Here is a 23,425-nt window from a genome sequence, read left to right on the forward strand (position 1 = left end):
GCACCTGGAGGAACCCAGGACCCACTGCACCGGCATAGGGTCTGACAATGGGTCCAAGGATTTCATCCCAATACCTAATGGCAGTCAGGGTGCTATTGTCTAGCCTGTAGAGGTCTGTGCGTCCCTCCATGGATATGCCTCCACAATCACTGATCCACCACCAAAACGGTCATGCTGAATGATGTTCCAGGCAGCATAACATTCTCCATGGCTTCTCCAGACCCTTTCATGTCTGTAACATGTGCTCAGGGTGAACCTGCTCTAATCTGTGAAACGTACAGGGCACCAGTGGAGGACCTGCCAATTCTGGTATTCAATGGCCAATGCCAATCAAGCTCTATGGTGCAGGGCAGTGAGCACAGGGCCCACTAGAGGACGTCGGGCCCTCAAGTCACCCTCATGAAGTCTGTTTCTGATTCTTAGGTCAGAGACATTCACACCAGTGGCCTGCTGGAGGTCATTTTGTAGGGCTCTGGCAGTGCTCATCTTGTTCTTTCTAGAACAAAGGAGAAGATACCGGTCCTGTTGATGGGTTAAGGACCTTCTACGGCCCTGTCCAGCTCTCCTAGATTAATAACTGCCTGTCTCCTGGAATCTCCTCCATGCTCGAGACTTTGTTGGGAGACACAGCAAACCTTCTGGCAATGGCAGATATTGATGTGCCATCCTGGAGGAGTTGGACTGCCTGTGCAACCTCTGTAGGGTCCAGGTATCGCCTCATACTACCAGTAGTAACACTGACCCTAGACAAGTACAAAACTAGTGAAAAACAGAAAAGATGAGTAGGGAAAAAATGTCAGTGACCTCTACCTGTAAAACCATTCCTGTTTTGGGGGTCGTCTCATTGTTGCCCATCTAGTGCACCTGTTGTTAATTTCATTAACACCAAAGCAGCTGAAACTGATTAACAACCCCCTCTGCTACTTAACTGACCAGATCAATATCCCAGGAGTCTCATTGACTTGATGGTTTACTCTGATTAAAGTGTTCCTTCCATTTGATCAGTGTATATTTGGACTGTGTTTCTGTGGTGTGGAGCGGCCCTAAGCTGGAATTACACTTTTATCAGTGGACATGTTGTAATGTGATGTGCTGCATAAAAATGCATTGTGGCCTACACACCCTGGTGCACACCAATGCAGCATGCTGAGGTGACATGAAGAAGTAGGAAATGAGGCCCATGGCACGTTGCTGGACCTTTACTGTCCAGTACATGTGACTGCATAGAAGTCGGGCACACTGGTGTGGAACCTCCATCTTGTACGATCAGGTGCTGCTGAGGGCTCTCGGGAAACAAAGAACCTCCTCCCCTCCCCCGTCAACACTTATTTCCATCCTATTGTACCCCTCCGTGTTCGTCCCTTTCCGCTGACAATAAAGTTGTGTGAAGGGCGGTTCGGTGGGCCGAGACTGTGCTCTCGCGAGACATCCTTTGGATTACGCCCCCCGGTGAAGAAGCGGCGCTGCGGCCTTGTGAACTCTTTCCTCGCGGACGGCGGCGGTGAGCGGAAGGCCTATCACAGCGGAATCATGGCAGACATCGACCAGCAGGACTCCCAGGACGCCCTCAACAATGGCAGCGACAACAACAGCGAGTGCGATGACCAGTGCGACGCCAGCATGGCGGAGGAAAGCCATTCCAACGGCATGAAGAAGTAGGTGTGAGGGGAGCGAGGGAGGGAAATGGCGGACTGAGGAGGGGGCTGTGTGAGCGGGCTTTCCTAATGCCGGGGATGTGGGGGCGGTGAGCGGGAGAGCCCGGGGACGGCCGCCATCCCTCTCCCGTCTACAGGCCGCGCTGGGCGCCATTGTCTGCACACAGCCCGGGACTCCCTACCGCCCGGAATACAGGCCTCATCGCACATCACCCCTCCCCCACGGGTATGCAGCGCACCACACTGATTGCAGTCTGATTGTCCAATGTGCTACCATACACCGAGCAATCTGTACAATCTGCTACTACACACTGCCCTCTATACACCGAGCAATCTGTACAATCTGCTACTACACACTGCCCTCTATACACCGAGCAATCTGTACAATGTGATCCTACACACTGCCCTCTATACACCGAGCGATCTGTACAATGTGATCCTACATTCTGCCCTCTATACACCGAGCGATCTGTACAATCTGCCACTACATACTGCCCTCTATACACCGAGCGATCTGTACAATCTGCCACTACATACTGCGCTCTATACACCGAGCGATCTGTACAATCTGCCACTACATACTGCCCTCTATACACCGAGCAATCTGTACAATCTGCTACTACATACTGCGCTCTATACACCGAGCGATCTGTATAATCTGCTACTACATACTGCGCTCTATACACCGAGCGATCTGTACAATCTGCCACTACATACTGCGCTCTATACACCGAGCGATCTGTATAATCTGCTACTACATACTGCGCTCTATACACCGAGCGATCTGTATAATCTGCTACTACATACTGCACTCTGATCCTGCTTCTATACACTGGGCAATCTGTACAATCTGCTGCTATACACTGGCCAATCTGATTGTCCGATGTGCCGCAATACACCGGCAATCCTATTGCCCAATCTGCTACTACATACTGCAATCTGCTGCAATACACCGGGCAATCTGTACAATCTGCTACCAAATGGTAACCGTGATCATTGTGGCTCCCTGCCAGGACAACACAATCGCTCTGCAGGATGGACTCCCCATCAGTACTGACTGTGTTGATGTGGGAACTGAGCAACCATGTTTGCAGGAAAGAACATTGCTCAATGTATGGCCTGCCTTGGGGTCTACCTGATGGATAGGGGTGGGGAGGGGGGGAGGAGGATTTAATGCAGAACTTCCCTTATTAGGGTGCAGTTCTATTCTAACGCAGAACTCCCCTCGGCCCAGCCATGTGATGTCCTGGAGATCCCCATCGGCCGCTGACCTCTTCTAGGGCAGGGATGTCAAACTCGGGTCACACCGGCATTATGTTTGCCTTCAAAGGGTCTGCTGTATCCTTTAAGACTATTTCCAGAGCACCCCCCCCCCCCCACGTCAGATGTCAAGAACCCTCCCTAACATTACAGTGCAGCTGCTGGGGGTGGGGGCTGGGAAGCAGTGCAGGGTCTGGAGGAGGGCTGGAGTATGCTGAATGTTGGGACAAGAAGGTTCTGTGGCTGCATGGAGACGTGCAGGATCTGGAGGAGGAGTTCTGTCCTCCTCTCTCCTGCCAACTGCTGAGAGAAGGTGGGGGTGGAGATGAGGGACATGCAGGAGAGCTATGAGGGCCACATGGACTGGCCTGGCGGGCCGGGTTTGACTCGTGTGCTCTAGAATATTGAGCACCGGCTGCTTTCATTGGCTGAGCAGATATGTCATTCCTGCGCATGTGTGGAAGGGAGTGCAGTCAGCTTCGGAATTGCTGAATTTCTGCAGTGAGTCGCTGAAGGGTAGAAGGGCAGGTAGGTGATTTTTGCATGAAAAGCCTTGCCTGTTCGCCCATTTGTGTTTTGTATGTAAAGTCCCACTTTAACCTCCCTGGCGGTATTCCCGAGTGTAGCTCGGGGTAAAGTTTCAGCACCACAAGCGGTAACCCCGAGCTACACTCAGGCTTGCCATGCGGCGTTGCTCCAGGATCTCTTCTTCTCTTACCTTGCCCTGCGCTCCTGCGATGTCCCCCCTGTAATGTCCTCCGGCATCTGTCATCTGGGTTCCGTCCCCTGTGAGCGTCGGGACGTACGGGGGATGGAACGGCGGGAAATTTGAAAATGACAAAAAGTGACATTCACTAAATACACTAAAATCAAATAGTAAAACATTACTGTATCAAAGCATTTCACATACATTTTGTCCCGACTGCTTGGTCCTGCGCCCTGCCTGCGTTTTTTACTGTTCTTTCTGCCTGGAAACTGAGAAGCGTCCAAAAAGTGTCCCTTTAGGTCAAAAGCGGTTTTAGACCAGCTAGAGAACAGCAATAGTAAATCAGAACCACTTGCAGAATTGAGTGATAATGATTCGTGGGGGAAATTCGTCTTCAGACACTGGAAACGATATTGCGACTTTGCTCAGTGATGTGCAAACTTGGCGCTATATTTCAAATTTCAGTGTTTTTGGTTTGAATTATATTATTTAATTAAATTATTATATTATTTTTGGTGATTATTTGTTAAATTATAATTTATGATTTCGTGTTTCAAATTTTATTATACCGGGGATGTTTACTAGACTCTTATTCAGACAGATTTCAGTGAGTTATTCCTAAGAATTACAGGCCTACAATAAAAAAATACGTATTTCCATGCAAAAAAAATGTACCGCTTTGAGCACAGAAATATGGACATAATCAGACCGCTAGGGAGGTTAAGGCTCACCATACACAGTACAGTCTGTTAGATCTGCCAAGTATGAAGTGCAAGTAGGCTCTCCTATGACACAGTTGTAGATCTGATTAAGACCACACTTGACTTTTTTTTTTTGTGTTCAACGAAGTTCAGTTAGATCAAAACAGATGAATCCACAAATAATAGAATAGCCATAGAAGGTCATACAGGTGATGCCAGGAAGAATTGGTGAGCTGTAACCAATATTACATTTTTTGGTTTAATACGGCTCTAAATTCATGTGAAGAAATTCTTCTAGTGCACATTCTGTGTGGATCTTGACGTTTGTCAAGTGCTGCCTGAAGCTTTCACAATGCCTCGTTAAACAAGTTCTTCTTCAAAAGAAGAAAAAAAACATTTGTTAAAGGATAACGCAGCAATGCAGCTTGCCACTCTTTAGATGGTGGTGGTTGTGTTGGTGTATGTGTGTCGTTTTTTTTTTTTGCAAGTACAGTGTTCCCTCACCACTTCGCGCTTCATGTTTTGCGGCTTCAGTGCTTCGCGGGTCAGCAGCCACATTGTGGAAAGGAGCGTTGATGCGCGAGAGAGAAGGATCCCTGCATGTCAACCAAAGAGATGAGTTGACTCAGAGTACTGTACATACCACGGGCTTTCATAAAGGCGCGTGATTGGTTTCCGATGTGACATCGACCAATAAGAGTATGGATTTACTGTATCCCTGTGAGTTGATTGTCTGCGCATCATTGCAGCCTCACAGTGTTGTGTTGGCGATAACTTTTTTTATTAATTAAGCCCTTATAATGCCGCCTAAGCGCTGTGTCCCTGCGAAAGCTTCCTCCGGGGCGCCCAAGAGGAAGAAGATGATGACCATCAGCGAAAAAGTGAAACTTTTAGATATGATCAAAGAGGGCAGAAGTTATGCATCTGTGGCACGCCATTACGGGGTGAATGAATCTACAGTGCGGTACATCAAGAAAGCGGAAGCAAACAGCCGCAAAATTGCTTCAATAACCTTCAACAAAGAAGCAAAACGTGTGATAACTCCGCGTAATAACAGAATTGTGCAAATGGAAGGTGCACTGGCATTGTGGATTGCTGATTGCAGGAAAAAGACAGTGAGTGTGGACACTAATATGATCAGGACAAAGGCCAAAGCTCTCTACGACCAAATCTTGCCCGATGACGACAATGAAGAGGCTGAAGAAGGTGCTGACAAACCTCAAGCCAGTACTAGCGCTGCCAGGAGTGATTCGCCTACTCGCGGACGAGGCTTTTCAGCCAGCAAAGGCTGGTTCGAAAAATTTCAAAAAAGATACGGCCTCAGAAATGTGCTTCTGTATGGTGAGGCTTCCTCTGCTGACAACGATGCTGCTTGTCGTTACGTGGAGGAAAAGTTTCCTAACCTCATTAGTGAGGGAGGCTACCTTCCTGAACAAGTTTTTAACATGGATGAAACAGGCCTTTTTTGGAAGAGAATGCCTTCACGTACATTCCTCTTCAAGGACGAAGTGAAGAGGCCAGGCTTCAAGGCTCACAAAGACCGTGTGACTGTCATCATGACTGGCAATGCTGCAGGTTTTATGCTTAAGCCAGGCCTTATTTATAAAGCCAAAAAACCACGGGCATTAAAAAACAAAAATATGGCCCTGTTGCCTATGTTCTGGATGCATAACTCCAAGGCCTGGATAACGAAAGCTCTGACCCTTGAATGGTTCCTCCATTGCTTCATTCCCCAGGTGAAGCTGTATCTGGCTGAAAAGGGCCTCCCCTTTAAGGTCCTTCTCCTGATGGACTGTGCAGGAGGCCATGCAACGGACCTGCAATATGACGGTGTGCAGATAGTTTCTGCCCCCGAACACTACATCTCTAATTCAGCCGATGGATCAAGGTGTCATTCGTGCCTTTAAGGCACTCTACACTCGATCCACGATGGAGAGCCTCATCTCGGCAGTTGACGATGCCAGTGATGAATTCACCTTGAAAGCATACTGGCACAGTTACGACATTGCCTCATGTTTGTCTAATATTCAGCAAGCATTAAAGGACATGAAGAGTGAGACCATAAAATCTAGCTGGAAGAAATTATGGTCGAACGTGGTGCACGACTATCCAGGCTTCACTCCTGAAGTTCATCACTCAGCGGTGGAGAAGGCGGTGAGGCTGGCTCACATCATAAGGGATGAAGGATTTGTCGACATGACAGAAGACATCAGCGCCCTTATCGATTGCCACTCGGACCCACTGAGCGATGAAGACCTCCTTGAGATAACAAAGTCTGCAAGTGAGGAAGAAAACGAAGAGGAAGACGAAGAAGAAACTGAAAAGCGTGGCCTTACCCTGGAGAATCTGCAACAGTTGTGCAACATGGCAAGAGCGATGCAAGAATTTGCACAAGACATTGACGACAATATGGTTCGAGCTGTCGAGTTCAGCAATCGCGTTGATGGGGTTATGTCCTTGTACAGGGGAATTTTGAAGGAAAAGAAAAAACAGACAACTACCCATCACCATGTTTCTCTCCAAAGTAAAGCCCCCAGCTCTACCGTCAGCGCCTCCAGCAGAAGAGTCTCCGAGTCAAGTGAGAGCCTCTCCTCCGCCACCAACACAAGACTCTTCGCCTCTCTCAGAAAGCAATGTTGATTGTTTATTACTGTATAAGGTTTTGTAATTAACCCTATTGTAATTAGCACTGACACGTTTAAGTAAATACGTATACTGTACAGTACTGTTGTAATTTTTGTCTTAAATGAGTAAAGTATGACTACTGTTTACATATTTAAAACATTCTTGTACAGTACCCGCATACACACAAATTCCTAGGGGCAAATACTACTTCGCGGTTTTTCAGCTTTCGCGGAAGGTTCTGGTCCCCATTAACCGCGAAAAACGAGGGATCACTGTACAGAGAAATATTTGGTTATCCTGCCAGAAATCCAGTGATGTCTACTCTGCGTGGAACTAATATCTTAATGTTATTATGTTGTCATCTGTGAACTACACAACCCCCCTACCCCTATGTAATGGACATCAGAAGAGGGTGACATTCAAATCAGAGGAGCAGCTTAGGGTGACAACACTGCTTCTCCTTAGATGCAGAATAGTGAGTGTTGTCACTGTAAGACAGGCGTTTGAAAGAAGAGCCACCACTTCGAAGGACTGGTCAACTGAAAATACTGTATTTTAGTGTGTTGGTTTTAATAAGTTTAACCATCAGCATGCAAGTCTTTATGAATGTATACAAGGCCTCCTCTGATTCCCTCCTACTCGGCCATTGTATTCGTTCATAGAATACAGAGCTCCCTGTGAATGGTTGAGCAGTGCACCGCTTGATTCTATTTATTTTGTAATGAAATGAGAAGTTCTCAGTCTGCTGTTAATACAGCGCACACAGCGGGCACCTCTAGTGGTGAAGGTAATGGGTCATTTGGACAAGCATGGCCCTAACTGTTTAAACTTCATTAAAGCTGGACATGATCTTTAAAAATGATCCCACAATCATTGGTTGTCTGTAGCCTTGTTGCTAGGAATTTTAACTACAGTAATACCTCGGTTTACGAATGCCTCGGTTAATGTAATTTTTGGTTTATTAATGAAAATCCATTGAAATAAATTTTTTTTCAAAGTACGAAGTGTGTCGGTGCTGATTTTTAAATGCAATTGCCGTTGTGTTTTTTTTTTTTTTTTTTTCTTCACTATAGCTTACATTAGCTGTCACTTTCCCTGGAGTTACAGGAAACTTTGTATCTTTTAAGAAACTGAAAGGAAAAATTTGTTTCTCTTAACTTGGGGAAAGAAACTGTCTTTTAGCTGGAGGGGGAAAGTGATAGCTGAATTTCTGAACTACTGTATAGTGAAGAAAAAAAAAGGCAGTAATTACATTTAAAAGCTGGCACCTGACAGCTGAGTGTAAAAGAATTGCCGGCAATTAAAAATAATTATAAAAAAAAACGGCGTGGGGTCCCCCCTTCCATCCAAACCAAGCCCTTTGGGTCTGGTGTGGATTTTAAGGGGAACTCCCACGCCAAAATTGAAAGAAAAAAATGGCGTGTGGGTCCCCTTCCAAAATCCATACCAGATCCTTATCAGAGCATGTCCGGCGGACATCGTGATTGACATTGGATTTACTGCGGGGCACATTCTTTTAGATCCTCCTTTTATTAAAGGACTTGTCAAAGACCATGTCCTGTCAATAATAATAATAATATTATTATTTTTTTTTACAATTCTTTGTTTTTTTGTGGATGGGGTACACGGTACCCCATCCTCATTCACAAAGTTGGGGGAGCTGGTTCTGAGGGCCCCGTTGTTAAAGGGGGCTTCCAGATTCCGATAAGCCCCCTGCCCACAACCTACGGCCAGCGTTGTGGGGAAGAGGCCCTTGTCCCCATCAACATGGGGACAAGGTGCTTTGGGGGGGATAGCCCCTCTGCCCCAAAGCACCCCCCCATTGTTGAGTGCATGTGACCTGGTATGGTTTGGGGGGGGGGCGTTCGCTTGTCCCCCTCCCCTTTCCTGACCTGCCTGCAGCTCGGATAAGGGTCTGGCTGTCAGTGGGGAACCCTGCTGACAGCTGAAACGTTAACACATGGTTGTCACTACTAAAATACCGCATGAGTAAATAAAATAACTTTAGTAGCGTTTTTACTGTTGTTCTGACTTTCGGAACGGATTAATTGGTTTTCAATGCATTCCTATGGGAAACAGTGTTTCGGTGTACAAATTTTTCGCTATACGCAATGTCCTGCAATATGAATTAAATTCGTAAACCGAGATATTAACTGTATTTATTGCAGATCCCTGCCTGTTGCCACTTTTATTAAAATGCACACATTTGACTTCATGAATTGGGGGGGGGAGTTCTTCCTGATATAGTCACACCATGTGGGGTCACAGGAAATCTGAAGTTGTCTTTACCAGGTGAACAACCTGACCAATGGTATTTACTGCCCGGGCAGTTCAGGCTTTTGTGAAGTCAAAGGCTGTTACCTGTGTTCATCCTCCACAAAGTTATTTGATCTTCCTTCCCGGAGGAAATGGCAATGAATGCAGTGAAGGGGGAGGGGGGCTTCTGACCTCACGTACGGAAAAGACAAACAATACAAAACCACATGAATGCAGTATTGGAAAACTGCTGGGAATAGTAGTGAGCCAATCGCATGAGCTGGAAATGACGTTTCTGGTGGAGTCCTGTATACAACTGAATTTTAAAATGCAAATGTTATTTACAATAAAGTATTTAATGGATAGCATAACATCTGTCTTATTCCATTTTTTTTCCCACAAAGGGATGTTGGCCTAAAGTAGATCTCGATCTAAAAAAGAAAAAAACTTGGGCTCCTTTGCTCCCTGGACATCCTGACCAGGTCTGCCTGTCCAGTTTTTCAGTTGTTCATGGAGCCCTATGGACAGGCTTTTGTAAACAGACGTCCATTTATGCCCACCTACTGCCAGGTCCAGAGAAAAGGCAAAGACTGCATCCTTTTCTGGTTTTGCAGACTGGATTGGAGGTAGCATAGTGGAGTCTGTTTACACCCAGGTGTCCATAAAGCCGATGATTCTACCCAGCAGAAAATGAATGGGAACCTGTGAACTGATATCGATCCTGTTCAGGTCACAGATGCCCCTGTTGGTTGCAGTACACTTCACTCTCTGTGAGATATGCCTAAATTATAAAAAAAAAAAACTAACCTGTTTCCAGTGGATTAGTATTCTTGAACATAGATACATTTCACCTCTGTCCTAGAGCCTGCAGCATCTTCATTCCTGAATGCCAGTTAAATCTTTTAGCTTCTAAATAATGACACTGAAAAGCAAAAGATTAGTGAATGTTTGCCTTGTGAATAATCTGCTGTCTTTAGAAAGTGTAGTATCTTGGGGGGGGGGGTCACCTCCACATTCACTGCTATACTAGATGGATTTGTTATGAAATCACTGAACTGTAATTTTGAGGATTTTGTAACAAACAAACTTAATTTTGTCGAAAGAGACATGGGGGGGTCAGTTCACTAAGATAAATGCCGCATGATTTTGAGTTAAAATAACTTGTGCAATATTTATCACAAAATGAGCTAATTCACAAAACAATGCAATAATAATGTCTTGCAATATTTGGTGCTTAAATTGTTTGTGGTTTTGGCATTGGTTCGCTCTTTAAGTGCCTGTTCATATATATACAGTTTGGATGCAGTTCGTACCGCATCCAATCCGCGTGACATGTGAAATAACATTGCTACCTATGGTGCCTGTTCACATATACTATATTGGCAAAAGTATTGGGACGCCCCTCCAAATCATTGGATTCTGGTGTTCCAATCACCTCCATGGCCACAGGTGTATAAAATCAAGCACCTAGGCATGAAGACTGCTTCTACAAACATTTGTGAAATGGGTCGCTCTCAGGAGCTCAGTGACTCCAAGCGTGGTCCCGTGATAGGTTGCTACCTGTGCAATAAGTCCATCCATGACATTTCCTTGCTACTAAATATTCCACGGTCAACTGTTAGTGGTGTTATAACAGCAACTCACCCACCAAGTTGTTGGCTACGTAAAATGACAGAGCGAGCTCAGGGCATGCTGAAGCGCACAGTGTGCAGAAGTCACCAACTGTCTGCAGAGTCAATAGCTAAAGACCTCCAAACTTCATGTGGCCTTCAGATTAGCACAACAGTGCGTAGAGAGCTTCATGGAATAGGTTTCCATGGCCGAGCAGCTGCATCCAAGCCTTACATCACCAAGTGCAATGCAAAGTGTCGGATGCCGTGGTGTAAAGCACGCCGCTACTGGACTCTAGAGAAGTGGAGACGTGTTCTCTGGAGTGATGAATCACGCTTCTGTGTCTGGCAATCCGATGGATGTATCTGGGTTTGGCAGTTGCCAGGAGAATGGTACTTGCCTAACTGCATTGTGCCAAGTGTAAAGTTTAGTGCAGGGGGGATTATGGTGAGGGGTGGTTTTTCAGGGGTTGGGCTTGGCCCCTTAGTTCCAGTGGAGGGAACTCTTCACTTGTCGGCATACCAAGTAGGGATGCACTGAAATTTTGGTGGCCGAAAACACCCTTTTTTTTTTTTTTTTTTTTTTTGATCCAATGCTTTACATTGCACAGGAGAGATATGGGGTTAGTGGCCTCCATAAAGAGGACCTGTCACTAAGTACATCACAAGGGATTCATGCCCCCGTCCCCCTGTGCTTGCACATAGTGGTGAACGCATACGTAGTCCATGCACAAGCGTACGCAATTTTAAAGCGTGCCATGTTTGGTATCTATTTACTCGCTGTAACATCCTCTTTCATATTTTCCAATAAAATTGGGATAGTTTTTTTTTTTTTTAATCAATGTATTTTTTTCCAAAAAATATATATTCATTTTTAAAAACTGCATGTTTCGGTTTTCAGCCAAGTGCATTTTGAATTTGCGGTTTTGGCACCACAATTTCCATTTCGGTGCACCACTAATACCAAGACATTTTGGACAATTTCATGCTCTCAACTTTGTGGTAACAGTTTGGGGGTGGCCTCTTCCTGTTCCAACATGACTGCGCACCAGTGCACAAAGCAAGGTCCATAAAGACATGGATGAGCGAGTTTGGAGTGGAGAAACTTGACTGACCTGCACAGAATCCTGACCGTAGCCCCACAGAACACCTTTGGGATGAATTAGAGCGGAGACTGTGAGCCAAGCCTTCTCATCCAACATCAGTGCTGGACCTCACAAATGCACTTCTGGAAGAATGGTGAAACCTTCCCATAGACAGACTCCTAAACCTTGTGGACGGCCTTCCCAGAGGAGTTGAAGCTGTTATAGCCACAAATGATGGGCCAACTCAATATTGAACCCTACAGGCTAAGACTGGGATGCCATTAAAGTTCATGTGCGTGTAAAGGCAGGCTTCACAATACTTTTGACAATCTAGTGTGGTTTTAAAAAGAAGTGTCCGATTTCTGAGCAGTAGCTTCAGGTTCAGGTGCGGATTACAGGCTATTGACTTCTATGGGAACTGTTCCTAGACCGCATATGTGTGAACAGGATAAGATCCTGAACTAATTCTGTCCTGAACCTGATGTAAACCTGACGTGAGCCTGTGAACAACTGCTGTATCAATTGGCTGTGAAACCTGAGCTTCAATCCACACCGAATATATGTGAATCAGGTCCTAATGTATTCTCTTTACCAAAGTATCGCATTTGCATGAGGACTGTTGTTAAACATGTAAACTTAATGCCAATTTTTTTGTTTGTGTAGGGAAAATGAAGACTCAAAAGAAGAGAAATCCTCGCTTAAAGAGAAATCTGGAAATAGAAAGGGAAGCAGATTCCATCCTTATGGAAAAGATAAGGGTTCTGGGGAGAAAAAGGGTCAGAGCCGGAATAGGGTGTTCATCAGCAATATTCCATATGATATGAAATGGCAAGCCATTAAAGACCTTATGAGGGAGAAAGGTAAGTTTTGGCTGCAGTCTATAATGCACCCATATAAATCAGCAATTCTTTTTTTTTTTTTTTTTTTCTTTTTTTTTTTTTTTTTTTCCAAGCTTTTGAAATTTCCCACTTTAATACAGGTATCTGGTTTTCACAGGTAAAGTTTTTTTAATTTAGTACTTAGGGATTATTATACCTGTTTACCAGGGAAGTGTTTGCATGCTGTTAAGTGCAGCTGTAATGTGGTGTTTACAGGCCAATAGTATAATTGGAGATGTATTTACTGATCTATAGAAAATCTTGGAGATGTATGGATACATAACTGCTGTTTCATCAAAGCAGTAGGTGCTTGTCTTGCACAACAGTCAACTATTGCAGATAGAGATCGTAATTTTGGAGACCTTGTGTTCAATGGCAAAGACTGTCTTGCAGTTTTTGTTTAGTGCCTGTTCTTGTGAAATTGACTTAATATCCAATATTACAAAATTGGACTGGAGACTTAAAAGGTTTTCACTGGAAATCACCAAAGTCTAAAACGTTCCACTTGGTTTCATGGTAGTGTGTTTTTAAAATTGTAACAATTGTAATAGTCCTTGGTGTCTCTGTTGTAAGGTGAATGACTATTTGGTTTTATTCACTGTATTTCTTTGATTGTAGCCTACTGTGAAACACATTGACTTGTCAATTTGGATCTTAAGACAATTTTACTAATTGAAGACATTCAGGTAGAAAGTCACCTTAAAACAGCCGTTGTGAGTTGGATGGCCAATCTTTATTTTATTGACATGTTTTAACTATTCTAACTAGTTGATTAAGGAACTAGTTCCATATCTGAATGTGTTCAACTATATCCTATTCAAATACTATATCTGGTATTTAAGGAGTAAAATGGTATCTAGTCTATTGCTCTTGACAATGTGGCTGCTTCACAGTCCTGAAATTGAGCAAAAGGAGGTAGCCATTGATAGGTGCTATGTTGGTTCTGTGTTTGATTGTTGGTGAATTATAGGTCATTTGTTTTGTAGAGCTGTGCACAGGGCACAGTAAAGAAAGTTACTGGTGTTAAATGCTTTGTCTCTTGGTATTTTCCCTTTGTATGTCTTATGTAGTTGGTGAGGTTACATACGTGGAGCTCTTTAAGGATGCTGAAGGAAAATCAAGGGTAAGTGCCGTGGGCAACCATCTGCTTGAGGTGTAAAGTGCCTCAGTAGTCTTCTGTATCACTGTCAAGTATTTTGGAAAGTAAGTTTCATTTTCTTACATTGTATTGTAGTCTGAATGTACCAAGGCTCACAGTATGCTACTTTTCATCCAAATTACATGAGGTTGAAAGTGATGACTAACTGCATTTCTAAACATTTGCTTGCTCACTTCTTGTAAGTTTGCTGCTAAAAGCTCAATGCAGATGTCAGTCAGGTTCGGCATACAATTCACTGGCACATCTGACAGTATTCCTGGGATTGTACTGAATTTGTCTCGAATATTTTTTTGAATGACCTGTTGTGGCGTGCAGGGCTGCTCCACTGTCAGTGCTGTGACCGGTATGAGTCATTGAGCTAGACTCTTAATTAGAAACCGAATTATCTGGTTAAGGATTATAAATATTTTTTCTTCCTGATGAAACAATTGAGTCATTGAGCATGGTGACAGAAGTCTAATTTGCGGTTTATCGGTTTTTTTGGAGATTTAATATTGAAAAAAAAAACTTTTTTGGTGACTAAGTTGTCCTTCCATTGTATGATGGCTTTGTTTAAGACAATCAATATGTCCAGTCTTGGGTGTCTTTTATAAATGTGGTCATACAGCTTTCACTCAGGATTCTCTTTTCTAATAAAAAAGTGTGAATCTTGGTTGAAAGTTTTGTGAAAACATTTAAATAGACCCCGTAGTGATCTCTGATCCAAATGATTGCAGTTTTCCAAAAACAAAAACATGAAGTTGTAATTTTGCACTGTTTTAGGAATTGTAGTTTGGTATTCAAGCTAACTTCTCCTATTTTCTATTTTTATTTTGTTTTGGATTCTTTTCATGGGGTCGTGCGGATTTAGGGTTGTGGGTAAGTGTCTCCTGATGCATTCTTTTGTATGCATATGTAATTGTCACATTCAGGATCTTCATCAAACCCTTTTTATTGCAGTGTGGTGGAGTTTAAAGATATGGAATTTGTACAGAAGGCATTGGATGTAATGAATAAGCATGATCTAAATGGAAGACCCCTTAACATCAAGGCGGTAAGCATCCATTCCTGCTGGGTCATTTAGCCTTAAAGGATAAGTTCACCTCTTGACCATAAATAATAAATGCCCCTTTTTTTTTCTCCCAGGGAAAAAATATGTATTTTTGGTTGCACAAGCCTGTAAAGCATTGCACCAGGCAGGACTCCTGCAGACCAGTCAGTATATTGGCTTGTCCATACGAGATGTACGGGCAAGAAATTATACTGACAGGAAGATTCAATGAACTACCATATGACGGTACTTCGTTGAGAACTACAAGTTGATGTCGGTAATTGTAGTTAATTTGTTCACAGAACACTGAGTGATGCAGCTTTTGTGGGCTGAGCCCCACGTGGCCGTGTTTTTAGAAAAGTAACAGCTTGTACGGGGGAACTTCTCCCCTTCTGTCACCGGGAGGAGGGGCAGCTGCTGCAGCATTAGGGGCATATTACCATGTTTCACCCTTAAAAACTGGAACATGTAACATTCCCAAAGATGAACTTGAACTTCTCCTTTTTAAACCAGTTGTATATTGCTATACATTTTGCACTTCCTACTTTTTATTTATATATATATATATATATATATATATATATTTTCTGGATTAGTTCCGAGCTGTTGGGGTTGCTAAAATGTTTTCTACTGCTATCGGTATATGGGTAACGTAAAGTGGAACTAACTGAGCATCACAAACCAAAAACTGTATTTAATTTGTTTTTTATTATTCAAAGCAAACTCCCTAAACCATCTGTCTCCGTGCTTCATTTTTTTCTGAGAAATCACTTTGAAAAAACAACCCCTGGAATTTCTGGCCATGGCCATTTTGAGTAAGGGCAGATGATTCTTCCTGAAATCCATCTGCCCTTGGGCTAGGCATGCAGACAGGAGGGTGTGCTTGGCTGAGAACTCCTGCTTCCCTGCTGAAGACTCCTGGGATGTATGACGTCATTTGCTTAGGCCAGGAAGTAGCTGAAGAAATGTAAAATCAAAAAGTTTAGAACAATTAAATGATATAATTTATTTACTAATGCTAGCAGCATAAGGAAAAAAATGGTCAATGTTGATTGAGAGAGTGAAGTTCTGCTTTAATATGGGGGGTGGAGAAACACGTGCCATTTTAATATCATGATTGTGTATGCGCCCTCATATATGTTTTTTGTTTTTTCCTCCCCCCTTGAATCTGTATTTATTTTAATGTGTCAGTACATGTTTGTTTATGTAGGACCCAGATGGAGAGCATGCACGAAGGGTTCTGCAGCGTAGTGGGGGCCAGTTCCCTGGTGGCCATAACAGTGATATGGGCCCTGCAATTGTCAACCTCCCACCTTCAATTCTCAATAACCCCAACATCCCACCAGAGATCATCACTGCTTTAAGAGCTGGGCGACTTGGAACAACAGTCTTTGTTGCTAATGTAAGTTTTTTTTTTTAACTTTTTTAATTTATTTTTTGGGGTAAACTGTGGGTGTGCTATTTTGTTCAACATTTTTCCTACACTTGGGGCTTTCTTCATTCACCGCTTTCTCTGAGGGAGTAGTATCCTGTAGCAGTATCTTTTTTTCCTTTTGTTCCATTCATTGGTCTAATATATGAAGAGGAATAAGAGGAATCGAGTATTCATACTAATAGGTAAAGATGAATATGTGCAGTAATGTAAATGGTTGGGTGGGTGCATTAATTAAGGATAATGATTGCTCCATATGATGGAAGAAAATTTTTCTTGACTTTGTTTTATTGGTAATCTGTAGCTTGGATTTTTATACTGAATACATTTTTTTCCTCAGCTGGACTTTAAAGTTGGATGGAAGAAACTGAAAGAAGTGTTTAGCATTGCTGGAAATGTGAAGAGAGCAGACATTAAGGAAGATAAAGATGGAAAAAGTCGTGGAATGGGAACGGTTACCTTTGATCAATCTATCGAGGCAGTTCAAGCAATCTGTATCCTTTTTTTTTTTTTTTTTTTTCTGTTTGAGACATAGGATGGTTTTTAGGAAACGGAGCTACAGTTGTGCGTGTGATATATATGTCTACACACCCCTGTTAAAATATCAGGTTTCTGTGATGTAAAAAAAAGAGACAAAGGTAAATCCTTTCAGAACTTTTTCCTCCTTTAATGTAACCTATAAACTGTACAACTCAGTTGAACAACAAATTGAAATCTTTTAGGTGGAGGGAAGTAAAAATTAAAAAAAAAAACTAAACTAATACGGTTGCATAAGTGTGCACACCCTAAACTAATACTTTGTTGAATCACCTTTTGATTTTGTTCCAGCACTCAGTCTTTTTGGGTATGAGTCTATCAGCCTGCAAATCTTGCCTTGGCAACATTTGCCCACTCTTTCTTGCAAAAACACTCCAAATTTGTCAGATTGCGAGGGTATCTCTCTTTAGATAACCCCACAGATTTTTGGTTGGATTCAGGTGTGGGCTTTAGCTGGGCCATTCCAAAACTTGAAACTTCCGGTGAAGACAATCCTTTGTTGATTTGGCTGTATGCTTTGGGTGGTTGTCATGCTGAAAGATGACGTTCCTCTTCATGTTCAGCTTTCTAGCAGAAGCCTTAAGGCTTTGAGCCAGTATTGACTGGTATTTGGAACTGTTCATAATTCCCTCTACCTTTTTAATGTTGACATGTGTTAGTAAAACCGTACCTGTCATCAAAACTACTTTGTACATCCAGGTGAATTATACCTTGTGTTTTTTTTTTTTTTGTTTTTTTTTTGTTTTGTTTTCTCTCAGGACAAATTGGGCTTTCGTTTGGTGGTAAATGGTAATGGAATTTCGCCTGATATTTTTTTTTTTTTCTCCCTCTATGAATGGAGGAGAGAGATGCATCGTATCTCTCCAACTCCTGGCATAGAGAGGAAAAAAAGGGACGGGCTGTACAGTGACTGATCACTGTAGCCAATCGGAGGCTATCACAGCGATCATGTGACCCAGAATCAGGGGTCCCAGCGTTTAGAATGGGACCTGGAATCCGGGGTCCCGATTGTTAAAACCGGGCTCTCAGTGACACCGTGGTCTTTGTGCTATGAGAGTGGCGCGCTCCGAGCAGAAAGACCGATACGCAAATATGCGGCCCCACAGAAAAAAGCCCAGTTCTGTGAGGCCGCATATTTGTGTTACGTCGGTGTCAAGAGGTTAATGTTGCTGTAGGCTTCTCTGCAGCCTCCCAGACCAGTTTTTCTTCTCGTCTTTTCATCAATTTTGGAGGGACATCCAGTTCTTGGTAATGTCACTGTTGCGCCATATTTTCTCCACTGGATGACTGTCTTCACTGTGTTCCATGGTATATCTAATACCTTGGAAATTCTTTTGTACCCTTCTGACTGATGCCTTTTTAAAAATGAGATCCTTCTGATGCTTTGAAAGCTGTCTGCTGACCATGGCTTTTGCTGTAGGATGTGACTAAGAAAATGTCAGGAAAGACCTACTAGAACAGCTGAACCTCATTTTTTGTGGTTAATCAGAGGCACTTTAAATGATGGCAGGTGTGTACTGACTCCTATTTAACATGATTTTGAATGTGATTGCTTAATTCTGAACACGGGTGTGCACATTTATGCAGCCACATTATTTTAGTTTTTTTTTTTTTTTTTTGCTTAAAGTGCTTTTGTGCCACTAAGCTAACAAAGCTTAGTACGTAATATTGGTTAATTATAGGTCCTGCAGTGTGCAGTTAAGTACTGTACTTTTTTTTTTTTTTTTTATGCTTTTAATTTGTGTCTCACACATGTTTACATGGTAGGTGCATAAAGCTTTATATGGTGTTGTGAAGTAATCGTGCTTTCAAACATGTAAATATTAGGAGCATGGCAAATGTTCAGAAATAAATATAAAAGCAACAGATTCAGCTTGGGAAGGGTTTTTCTGTCCTTTAGGGAAACTGCAAGAAATAGTTTGAGTTCTTGCATCTGTCAAGTTTTGAAGTCTGTGTCCCTGTTGAGTAGATCTCTGTAACTTTGCTCAGTGGTCACCAGGAACGTAGCAAGACGTTTGCTTCATTAGGCACACATGGGTAAACCTTTTAATAGGGTAGGAAAGTTTTTAGAAAGTCTCTCACCATCGTGAAGATTTCTTTTTACCGGGACAGCAATTGGACAATTCCCCAACTGTGATAGTAGCAAAACCCCAACCAAGGTTCTAACCCTTTTGCCTTATGCAAATCTTAAAAGATTGGTCTTGAATGAATTTGAAAAGACTAATTTTTTTTCGGTAACTGTTCATTTAAAGACTGGAATCAATGCTTCGTTGTCTTGGATAGATTTAAATCTGAACTCTAGGCAGAACTAAATGTAAATTTGGCTTTGTGTAGTTTTTATTAACCATTTAAAGGGAGATGGAGGACCTATAGTGGGAGTCAGTCACTTGTACTGCATCCTAAAAAGTAACAAGCAGATAAGACTAGAGACAGTGAAGTGGGTAGAGAGGTGACCTTACTGGTCTGCTGCTGCTCCCTAGCTGCCTAATGAGCAGTGTAGTGTTGTCAGAGTATTCTTAAATTGTAATCAAAAAGCAGTGTCGTTCTTTGCTGTGACATTGTATGTAAATCTCAGGACTGAATGGATAGAAATGAGAATTTCTTTGGCATCTTGTTTCTGATTTTACAACGACCTAGAATGGTACTGATCTAAACAACTCAATGGTTTAGTTATTCCTTAACAGTGATTGCTTACAGCTATGTTTAATGGGCAGTTCTTATTTGATAGACCGATGCATGTGAAAATGGTAAGTAAAGAGTACTTTTGCATAGTAGAGAAGCTCCAGTCACCTGTGTAAAAATTAAGTCAGCAGCTGCAGTTTTTGTAGCTGCTAACTTTTAATAAACAGATACTAGACTGTTTAGGATCCTCATTGTAAATGGTCCCGCAGTCTTCTGGGACCTGCAAAATGTCCTAGAAGACTGGGTTTTAGGAGAACTTAATCTGTCAAAACCAGGTACCCACAAAAAAAGGCCTTAAAGTGGAACTTTCCTTTTTTGGGTGGCGTGTTACTAAACCCACAAGAGTAAAAGCAAGTCTATATGCAGTAAAGCATGCTTGTTGTACTCGCTGTGGTACCTAAGGGGTTAATCCTCTGCATTGTGTAAAAATGCTGTTTTGATCCTAACTTCTCTAATCCTCACCTTCTGCTAGTGTCTCCCTCTTATCTCCTGATAAGACACACAGTGTAGAGACACTCTGCACATGCTCAATTTAGTGTGTATTGCTAGAGGTTTTTTTGTTTCTTGGGAGAGTGCACGTGATCAGCACAGGGCTAATCGGCACTGTCCAGACAGAGGTTAGGGGTTCTGCATCCTCCTAGAGCAGAAAGAAAACTCCTCCTACAAGCTTTAACCACCATTCTGCTGACTGCTCTAACTGCTGATGAGAAAATATATTTAGCGGTTTATATTTACTAAAATAATTGCATTTCAATATAGTGCGTACTGTGGTAGACAAGATATAGCGAATGTAGGGTCCTGGGTTATAGATAAGCAAAAAATATATGAGAAAACTCCTGCGCTAATATCTGAAGAAGCTATGCAGCCAGCACTAAATAGGTGTACCTTAGCACCAGAAAAAGACTAATATAGATATATACGTAGTGCAGCGCTATATGGTAATATCACATATATATATACCTCAAAACAGATATGACACCAATAATACAGATGACCTAATTGTGCGATAGTCCTTATGTGGATCAACACAAGTGTTCAACAAGTGCTCAGCAAGTGCATAAATCCTTTAAAGGGATATGCAACATGCACAATACAAGACAAATAAGTGTCCTTGAATGGAAAAAACACTCTTCATGCAGGTGTGCGACCAATACGTGACAATCCTCAGTATCTGGGGTGTCCCCTCATCTTCCTGGGTTTAGTAACACTTTAAGCTTCCCTAATTTGAAAGACTTTGCATTGCTATTGGCAGTTAAAGCCATTCACATCTGCATGTTCCATAAAATCACGGAAAACAAGTGTCAACAATTAATGGCACCTCAAATGTGGCTAGCAAACGCATGAAGCTCCATGCCCAAAATGGTGCAGGAGCTTCTTTTGGCCCACACGTAGGGGCAGCCCATTTAAATAAAAGGGGCTGCCTTGTGTCACTGGGGGGGGAAAAAAAAAAGCCTGGTCACATGATGTGCAGGTGTGAATGGGGTCGGTCATCTGCTTACTATACTATACTTGTTTTCTTTGCAGGATGATAAATCTCTCCCCCCAGATGACTTTCATGCCTTGGAAAAACCACCTCAGTTACCTCGTAAGTACAAGGCATAAGTTTTTGTATGTATCATTTTCTTGCTTTTAATATGGTGACCTAATCTGTGGTAAGCCTTCGTCTCTATTTTTGTAAATGCGCAACCAAAGATTTCACTGTGTAGGCTGGTCCTTACTCCACACGGCATCTTCTGCAGAATCCTGCAATTGCCACATGTGGACTCTGTTCCAAAACCGTACTGCCTGACCTTCTTTTTTTTATGTGCCCTAAACTAAAACACAGGTTCCCTTTTAGTGTGTGTGTTTTCAATGTACAGCTAAATGTCAGACAAAAATATGATTCAAGACTAACTGTCCAAAGGTGGTGGAATGTTGAATTTGGTTGGGTAACTGGGGATTGAATTCTTCTTTGGCAGTTTAAATCCCTATCTTTGGTTGCTATTTTTTCTTCGTTATTTCACTGTATCACACAAAATCAAAAAGTGGGCAATCTTCCAGTTGTAATCTGGAATCATTATTTTGCACTGTGGAGGATGTGTTCCGTTGGTGACAATCATCTGGCCTGGTAAGGGCTGCAATAGTTGGCTTGAGCTGGCAGATACTTTTGTTGTAATAATGGAAAGATAAAGGGCCCATTTGCACCTGAAGGGCATGCGCCACAGTGCACGTGTTCATGCTTTGACATGCTGTTTTAGGCATCCTGTTTGAAATAATTGGGCTGCAACACAACTTGGCTCATAAGAATTTAGGGCCAGCTGCAGTTTCTGCAGCACCTAGTGTCCTATAACACAAATGTGTTGGCATGACATTCAAAATGGCACCAAACACTCTTAAAGTGGCTGTAAACCCTTGCATATACCCAGTGACGTGACTGGGCTCAGGTGATAGAGATGAAACAAATCCTCCTACGTAAGTTGTACCTGTTTATTTGTGGCCATCTCTTCTCTACATCCATTAAAAGTGATACATGATGAAGCTTGTTTTGAGGTTTCAGAAAAAGGAGGTGGAGAGCGGAAATGTACTCTGCAAAGTTCAGTGAGGAGACCTGTGAGAGCTGCTTGGAGGGAAGGGACATACCCCTCCCCTTCACACAGCTCACAGGAACAGAGATGATGCTGTTAACCTGCTGAAGGTTCCTCCCCTGTCACTATTTTATCTTTTCCTGTCAGGAAACTTAGAAGTGACTTGTGCTTGCAGCAGACAGAAATTACACTTGGTGCTCTTTGAGACAAGTACACACTGTAGAGGGATGTGCTTTGTTCATATTTTCATTTCTGAGGTTTACAACCACTTTAACGGTGAACTGACCTATAGGATGATAGCATGTGATCACTTCTTGCCTGGTCATCATTAATGTAATATATTTAGTACTCATGCAGGTGGCCTATGTATCTTAAGTTTACTGTGTATAAAATCAGTGCCCGCTTGGCTGATATTAAATGTAAAATAACATGCCGGAAGCAGCAGCATTGCTTGCCCAGCATACACTGTAGTCCTTTTTTGGAGTTTCTCAGTTGTGGCTTTCTGATACTAAACATTACACACATCTCAAAATGCTTTGACATGCTAAAATTCAGAGTGAGTGCTTTTTTTTTTTTTTTTTTTTTTTTTTTTTTTTTTTTTTTTCTCTTCCATGCAAAGCTTTTGATGCATTGTTTTTTGCACTTTATTTTTCCTTTTAATCCAGGTGGACTTGGTGGCATTGGAATGGGTCTTGGACCAGGTGGACAACCTCTCAATGCAACACAGATTGGAATGGGTAGTGGAATGGGCAACATGGGTCCATCAGGCAAGTGGGAATGAAACCTTTGTCAGTGCTTAAAGCTCATTATACAATGAAATATAAATAAAATGTTCTTTCTGTCTAAAGGTATGGATGGTCCTGGCTTTGGTGGAATGAGTAGAATGGGAGGTAAATGTTTACAATATTATCATTTCTTTTGAGTCTGTAAATGCATGTCATTGGAACAACACTTTTATATCTGGCTTTATTTTTTATCATACCAGGAAGTGGATTTGGTGGCATGGATGGACTAAGTAGCATGTCAGGGTTTAGTGGAGTGAGCCGAATGACAGGTATGATGTGGTCCATGTATAAAGCTCTAAATAAAAATGTTTTCAGAATTACCTTACTATAGTTGAATTATCAAGAATTTTATTTTAAGTAACATTTTTATAGAGAAAAATATACTGCCTGCTGTTGGTGAGACAATAATAACCTGCAGCCTGACCGTTACTAAACTGTCAACTTCCAGATATTAAACCCT

The 23,425-nt window shown here is 42.4% G+C and overlaps 1 protein-coding gene across 1 annotated transcript in view; it reads left to right on the plus strand.

Moving 5' to 3' along the window:
- Positions 1 to 1,419: 1,419 nt before the first annotated feature.
- Positions 1,420 to 23,425, plus strand: part of MYEF2 (myelin expression factor 2) — a 29,043-nt gene continuing 7,037 nt past the window's right edge. Inside the window, exons 1-12 of the mRNA XM_089670330.1 lie at positions 1,420 to 1,655; positions 12,562 to 12,758; positions 13,847 to 13,899; positions 14,786 to 14,793; positions 14,875 to 14,968; positions 16,176 to 16,367; positions 16,738 to 16,891; positions 19,632 to 19,681; positions 21,141 to 21,201; positions 22,846 to 22,947; positions 23,029 to 23,070; positions 23,166 to 23,234. Of these exons, the coding sequence (XP_089526456.1) occupies positions 1,531 to 1,655; positions 12,562 to 12,758; positions 13,847 to 13,899; positions 14,786 to 14,793; positions 14,875 to 14,968; positions 16,176 to 16,367; positions 16,738 to 16,891; positions 19,632 to 19,681; positions 21,141 to 21,201; positions 22,846 to 22,947; positions 23,029 to 23,070; positions 23,166 to 23,234 (1,147 nt within the window). The 5' untranslated portion in view covers positions 1,420 to 1,530. The remainder of the gene's footprint in view (positions 1,656 to 12,561; positions 12,759 to 13,846; positions 13,900 to 14,785; positions 14,794 to 14,874; positions 14,969 to 16,175; positions 16,368 to 16,737; positions 16,892 to 19,631; positions 19,682 to 21,140; positions 21,202 to 22,845; positions 22,948 to 23,028; positions 23,071 to 23,165; positions 23,235 to 23,425) is intronic.

Source organism: Staurois parvus, unplaced genomic scaffold (assembly GCF_062004578.1).
Source record: "Staurois parvus isolate SC_StPar_1 unplaced genomic scaffold, SC_StPar_1.0 ptg000089l, whole genome shotgun sequence".
NCBI lineage: Eukaryota > Metazoa > Chordata > Amphibia > Anura > Ranidae > Staurois > Staurois parvus.